We start from the raw sequence: 6,858 nt of genomic DNA, 5'->3' as shown, positions 1-6,858 counted from the left end.
GATGCCGCTGCCCAACGCAGCAGCCACGGAAGCCGCCGCAACGAACTTGCAAGGGTGACCTCCGCGTCTGCTAGTTAACTCGTGCGTTCTCCCATCTTCGACGTCGACCTCGTCCTCGTCGAATGATTTGGCTGAAGCCCGGATTGCAGGCCTCCACTTGACGGGCATGTCCTTCGCTACCTTGGAAGCCTCTATATTCGTCAGGGCTCTCGAGAATACCAGCTCAGTCCTTGGCTCCACGGAATCCGCCACCGGCAAGTTCGACCCAGGTGTGCCAAACAGCTGCACCCCCAGGGCATCAATCAACTCACGTGTAGTCGCCTCCGGGTCGTCATTGTACATGGTCTTCCCCCCTCTCGTGGCCAGAGCCTCCACGAACTTCCGCGCTGACTTCCAAACCGCTATCTGCACTGACCAGGATCCGGTCGACGGCAAAAACCTGATTCCATTCGCGTCGTGCTAACCAGTCAAAGGACGGTGACTCAGCCAGCTTCTCCGGGACCATCGCCACTGCCCTTCTCCGGGACCATCGCCACTGCCTTAACAACCAGATCGGGCTGGCTCGGGCAACATAACCCGATCATTCGAGCAGTACATCCTTCAACGCTTGGGAGGGCCCCATCGGAGTTGACAAGAGCTGCAATCAACCCCGCCCCATGCACTTTACTTGACCCCAGTGCCGCCGATGACTTCATTCGAAGCGATTTAGTCACCTAGAATGGCCGGCCTGGCCTGCCTTTCCATGCTTCTGATGCTGCCAGTGTGTCTCATCCCCCCACAGGACGCCCCCCCAGCACTTTACCAAGTTCAATGATAATTATCATCGTTCTTTCTTTCCCAAAAATACCCGACGATCAACAGCCCATTTCACCAGAGCTGGCATAAATCTAACACACCCGCTCTCATGTAACATGTCATATAACTTGTGTGTGACCTCTTCCAGTACCTGTGGCAAACGGATTCGAATAACTCCGTTCACCTGATAACACCGCGATCATTCCGGCCCGATTTTAGGAACGTTCAGGATCGCTCCTACCGCAGCCTGTGAATCTCGGCTGTAGAGGTTTTCTTAATTTTGATAGATTCTCCAATGTGATGGCACTTATTGTAGTCCAAGGGCGCCTCAGGAGGCCAGCACGGGTTCTTCCAGTCCGGGCCAGGCCCTGGAGGAGCAGGATACTTCTGGCCTGCTGCTCCCGTAACTCCAAATACAATTAAAAGGACGGTAGAGAATTTCATGTTGTAATGATGAAATTCTCTTCAGTTGGATTCGGGCGAGAGACGGTACGTCTCTTGTGTGCGGGTGTGCATACTGGATCCTTGATCCTTTGCTGCGTGTAGTAACGGAGGTACGGAATTATGCGTGTGTGGGATTCATGTGCCATTGGTCCTTTGTGTGTGCGCACACACACACGCGCGCGGATTCATAAACTCCGCATAAAAGGAAATAATCTGTTTGAAATAGTGTGATAGCTGGAGGTTATGAGACAACATACTGTGAGATGGAGAAAAAGCATCGGTCGAGTATTGTCTTGATTTTGCTAAAGAGGCAGTTCCCAATAAGACATAGCCACCAAAGGACCAGCATAAAGAGAAGTGATTTTTGCCCGGAAATGGTTTTGTTCTTGTCGAACATAGGTTGCCAAACGAGCGGGAAATGTAGTAGGTAACCTAGTACGTTGGTGTAGCCAGGTGCGACTTTTGTGAACCAATTGGAGCTCCATATCCACGTGACAACAGAATATCTGCTATCGAAGAACCGAGTGAGTGTGCTGAGAGCGAGTTCTTTATAGTCTCCCTCCTCCATTCCCAATAACCCGGCTTCCACGTCCGTTGCCACAGCATCCGTCCTCTCACGGAGGCCAGTGGGTACCGTGTCTGGAGTTTGCGGGTCAGTGGTCTTGGGGTTTGGTTTATCAGGACTGAGTAAGGGTTGGCCATAGATCATGGCAACAAGTAGTAGAGCTTCAAGACACGTTACTCCCATACTCCGCCACATCCATACAGAGGACCAATGCGCATCATTTCGATGAGGAGGACTGAAATATATCAAAGCTAACAAGCCGAAAATTATGTCTGGTAACCATCGGACAATAACTTTCTTCTCCATAACTATAGCCAACCATCTAGCTCCAGAATATTCACCAAAGTACTCCGACGGGTATGTCATCAATGCATGACAATCTACAGATGATCCTACCATACCGCACCACACACCGAAATAATATTGCAAGGCTCGTGGAAACCAATGATAAGACCAACCAGTATACTTGGTTGCATTAGGCTGTTCGATCATCACAAAAGAAAACAATATCAATGTCATTATAACGTAAAGTACTCCTAAACTCATACTATCAGAAAGGGCTAAACCATCAATTCCCATCTTGCCACCTTTTCTTCCATCTGAAAACTCGAAAGGTGTGTGTACCGAAAGGTGTGTGTACCGAAAGGTGTGTGTACCGAAAGGTGTGTGTGCCGAAAGGTGTGTGTGCCGAAAGGTGTGTGTACCGAAAGGTGTGTGTACCGAAAGGTGTGTGTGCCGAAAGGTGTGTGTGCCGAAAGGTGTTTGTGCCGAAAGGTGTTTGTGCCGAAAGGTGTGTTACGAATCAATTTCTCTCGAATCAAAGCCATTATGCTGAATACAAATGGATGTATTAACCAAAGCCATATACAATTATCGATGAACCAGATAGGAGGGTTAGGATGCCAATCTTCTCTATTCGTATCAAAGTGATGTATGAAAGGGTGGAGAAATAGTAGCATGTATGGTAATAAGTCGTGACGATCTGCTCTCTTGAATGGGAATATGAGATGGCATCCTAGTGTGAAAATAAACCCTAGAAGGATCATCATTGGAAGCCTTTTAAGCCACCACGGTCCAGCAACTTTGCCAAAGAATGACTTGAGATAGATACCAGGGGGCCTTTCATCTATCTTATGGGAGGAGGACGACTCGTGTCGTGAGTCCGACTCGTGTCGTGAATCTGACATTGGTTTTGCTGCATCGGGAGTGTGGGTATTGAGAACGCTGCAATCGGCATGTATAGGCTGTGTTTCCTCTGTTGCTCTAATGAAACTTCCTTTCCACTTGTTGTAGGCAAACGTCAATGATACTTGACTCGCGAATCCTACCTCGCGAAACTATGTTAATTTATGTGCGATCGATACCTGTCATGACGAAGAAGGAACCAGCATCCAGGTTCCTCATGAATGTATCCCAGAAAGTAAGACTGGGAAGGCAGTGGACGGCGATCACCCATACATGACACAAGAATTTGAACCCGTCCAGCGCCAGCAGACGCATTTAAAAATTGAAATGGCGTCCGTGGTGCAGTGGGCGGGCACACTTGAGGCTATTTACGCCCGACAGTCCGGAGGGCAGTTGGCTTGGCTCTATAATCCTTTTCGTGTCGCCAAAATACCAGGAGATGATACCCCCTACCGAAACAGACAAAAACTGTTAAGAGAAAATGAAGTGAGCAATATTAGTGATGTTCAACTTAAAACGTTCCTCGATTCCGAAGTTTCATCCATACCTGACAAGCTTAAAGAGGTAACACGAATATTCTTCGGACTACTACAAGCATCATTTAATAACAGATGGAGACAGGTTATTGCACTTGGTTTGGATGCTATAGAGTAAGTGCACACACGTGTGTGCGTCTGTATATATTTACTTTAACCGGTATATGTTCGAGTCAGAATACTTGTGGTTTTATAGTATTTGGGTGAGTAGTATACGTGATTTGGAGGTACCCGGTTGGACAAGTGCTGGGCTGGCGAGTATTATAGGATTTTGTATTGACATAGCAGACCGTACGGAATCAACAAGTTGTTTGGATGATGAGATGGAGACGGATGGTGGATGTCAAAATTTACAGCGAATTCTTAATGGAATCCGGAAGCATATTGGGAAGTTTCGTGGTGAGAGTGATGTGAGTCAGATTGGTGTGTATACTATCCTATTAACTGAGTCAATACGTTTATGTCTTAAGTTAAATAACCCCCCGATGGCGACGGCCTTTCTAAAGACGATTCCTTCGCAGCAATTACCGCCTCGTTCTCAAAGAGGTCCTGCAACCCGATTCAAATTTTATTATGGCAATTTGATGTTGCAGAAAGAGCAATTTCATGAGGCTACAGATCCACTGAATTGGGCTTTGGCCTACTGTCCGTCAAAATCTACTCAATTACGGAGGCAGATTCTGGCATGTTTAATCGCCGCTAAAATCCATTGTGGTTATCTTCCCACTCGTCAACTAACCGAGGCCAACAATCTACAACACTATGACGGAATAATAGAAGCTATCAGGACGGGTAACTTGCATCTGTTTGATGCCACAATGAGCCAGCACGCTCAACAGTTCTATGCTGAAGGGACAACCATTTGTTTAAACAAGTCAAAATTGATTGCGCAACAAACGCTATGCATCAGGGTATACAATTGGATTAATAAATACACCACCATCGATGCCAATTCTTCACAACAAGCACAAACCATCCTGGTACCGGACCCTCCAAATATCATCCATCTAAACTACTTTACTGCCGCTTTAAGACTCAGCAGTCAGGACGATGGAATTGACGCAGAAGAAACTATGTGTATCATTGCACACCTGATCCAGCAAGGTCTAATTAAAGGGTATATAGCCTGGCAACAGTGCAAACTTGTCTTATCTAAAATTAACCCATTTCCTTCCATCGTGAAAACTCGGTAATTCAATCAGGCAACTTCATTTCGCCTTCACCCTATAAGCGTCGGACTTCGTAATCACTCTTCCAGAGGCACAGTGCTTCCCAAGAAACACCTCGGAATCCCAACTCCGTTCTTGACGGTCAAGTTGAACCTCTCAAGTTGAACCTCTCAACTTGAGAGGTTCAACTTGAAAGGTTCAACTTGAGAGGTTCAACTTGAGAGGTTCAACTTGAGATGTTCAACTTGAGTCCTTACTTCTGCGTAGGATGACGGAGCTGCGTGTGATGACGGAGCTGCGTAGGATAACGGAGAACATCCAGCGGAACGGCGAAAGGTAGTTTGGCTTCCTTTCTTAGGCGCGCGCCTCCCCAAAGGATCTTCTGTGAAGAGGAGCCGTCATGAAGAGGATGCACACATCAGGGGAGGCCGAGAATGCTGCCTGGTCGGAGTAGCTCGCTCATGATGGTAAAAAAATCCTCCACCATTCATTCTACATACATCTCAGCACCCGCAACATCTCAGCACCCGCAACATCCCCAATAATCCTTTTTACAGATGAACAGGATGTTGCAGCCGCGTACCCCCACTGGACCCCAACGGCGTTGAGTGTCTAGGCAGAATTATATAAGGAACGTAGCAGACCGCTGAGGAAGAAGGCGTAGTCCTTTGGGCGAGATAGCCAGGGCAATGTCCTCCCCAGGAGGCTAGGTAGCATAGGGGAAAGTAGCAGATGGGACAACCAGTATTTTTCGTATACCAAGGAGAGAGAGAAAACAGCTGTAGTGTAGTCTGGTATTTAGGTACGTACACCCCAAACCAAGAAGTGGGATAGGTAGCTTGGCTAGTTTTACTCAAAATGGGGCTAAATGCTTAATTATGTCTTGGTCCTGAACTTCGGTATCTGTATGAACCACTTCCTCTACGGTCGTCGTGCATCCTCCGGTCCGGGCTGTCACGCCGGTCGTCCATCATCGGCGGCCCACGTCTATCATCCAAAGGCGGGCCTCGCCTGTTTTCGATCATGCGGTCCAGACTGCCGTCGATGCTGTCATCCAGTCTCCGCCGACGACCCCGTCGCGGATCGCTGCCTTCATACGGGCCTCCTCGACGCCGCATGGGCGGCGGCGAATCCTCCCTGGGACGTCTGCTATAGTACTCGTCGTCTCGACCTACCAGCACACAAATCTCGTCCGGCACACAACTTACACAAAGTGGCACGCGTCGGTCACATGGATTGTTGCATACATCGACATAAGTATGTCGCTGTCATACATATGTTTTCCGCGCGCACGTAGCATACGTAGTGGTCCCGTATGTGTTGGTCGCATATGTGTTGGTCGCATATGTGTTCGGTGTTGATTGTTACCGTGATCGTGGTAGCACCCTCGGTGGTAGGGTCTTCGGGGCGGTGACCCCCGTCTATAGTCGTAGTCGTGGTAGCCTCTGGGCACGGAGAACGAGGCTGAAAGCGCTCGAACTACTGCAGCGCGAACGGCCGGCTCCAACATGTTGGCCAGGCTACTCGGTCGTTCCTTGGGCGGGTTCATGCTAGCACGTTTGCTCATGACCCACTTGCCGCCGAGGTGGTGAGAAGAGAAGTTGGACATGGTCTTATCAACGGCAGCTTCTGTTGCGAACTCGACGAAGCCGAAACCGCGCGAATGACCGGAGCGCTTGTCCTTAATCACACGTCCGGAGAGCACCTGGCCATAACGCGCGTAGTGATTGACTAGCTCCGAGTCCGTGACCGTGGTCGGTAACCCCGCCACAAACAACTTCCGCGTCTTGAACAAAGTTCCCGGCACGCCCGCCAGGTCGTGCAATGACTTGGTCGAGTTCCGCGGAAACGCCGGCTTGCAATCCACTTCCACCTCGTCAATCACGTGCGGACACGATAGCACCAACTCCACCGCGGAAGACTCCGTAAACGTAATGAACGAGAAGCCCTTCGGCAATCCCGTGTGCGAATCCACGGGCAACACAATCCTCTCCACCACTCCAAAGGAAGAAAAATGCCTTTCAACGATGTCTACCAAAACGCCATATTACCCACCCGGACTCACTGCCACCCGTGTCCATTGTCGTCGGGTTCGAGGTGAATGCGGTCTGACTTCGGCGGCATAAATAGTAAGAGACAGCTCAATTGGGGGGGGGGGAGTAAC

The 6,858-nt window shown here is 49.2% G+C and overlaps 3 protein-coding genes across 3 annotated transcripts; 1 reads left to right on the top strand and 2 right to left on the bottom strand.

The window, feature by feature from the left end:
- Positions 1 to 1,480: 1,480 nt before the first annotated feature.
- On the bottom strand, positions 1,481 to 2,350 carry GNI_168770 (putative transmembrane protein; the record flags this gene model as incomplete). The annotated part of the gene is made up of 1 exon (XM_011134947.1): positions 1,481 to 2,350. One exon carries the CDS (start codon positions 2,348 to 2,350, stop codon positions 1,481 to 1,483), a length of 870 nt encoding a protein of 289 aa, XP_011133249.1.
- Positions 2,351 to 3,316: 966 nt separating this feature from the next.
- Positions 3,317 to 4,718, top strand: GNI_168760 (PCI domain protein; the record flags this gene model as incomplete). The annotated part of the gene is made up of 2 exons (XM_011134946.1): positions 3,317 to 3,639; positions 3,722 to 4,718. The coding sequence occupies 2 exons, from the start codon at positions 3,317 to 3,319 to the stop codon at positions 4,716 to 4,718; spliced, it is 1,320 nt and encodes a 439-aa protein (XP_011133248.1).
- A 1,180-nt stretch (positions 4,719 to 5,898) lies between these two features.
- GNI_168750 (putative RNA recognition motif protein) lies at positions 5,899 to 6,775 on the bottom strand (the record flags this gene model as incomplete). Its single annotated transcript, XM_011134945.1, has 2 exons — positions 5,899 to 6,725; positions 6,760 to 6,775. The coding sequence occupies 2 exons, from the start codon at positions 6,773 to 6,775 to the stop codon at positions 5,899 to 5,901; spliced, it is 843 nt and encodes a 280-aa protein (XP_011133247.1).
- Between the last annotated feature and the right edge of the window lie 83 nt (positions 6,776 to 6,858).

Source organism: Gregarina niphandrodes (assembly GCF_000223845.1).
Source record: "Gregarina niphandrodes unplaced genomic scaffold scaffold00055, whole genome shotgun sequence".
Lineage (NCBI taxonomy): Eukaryota > Apicomplexa > Conoidasida > Eugregarinorida > Gregarinidae > Gregarina > Gregarina niphandrodes.
Note: the sequence above shows the minus strand (reverse complement) of the source record. Positions and strands in the feature narration are given on the sequence as shown.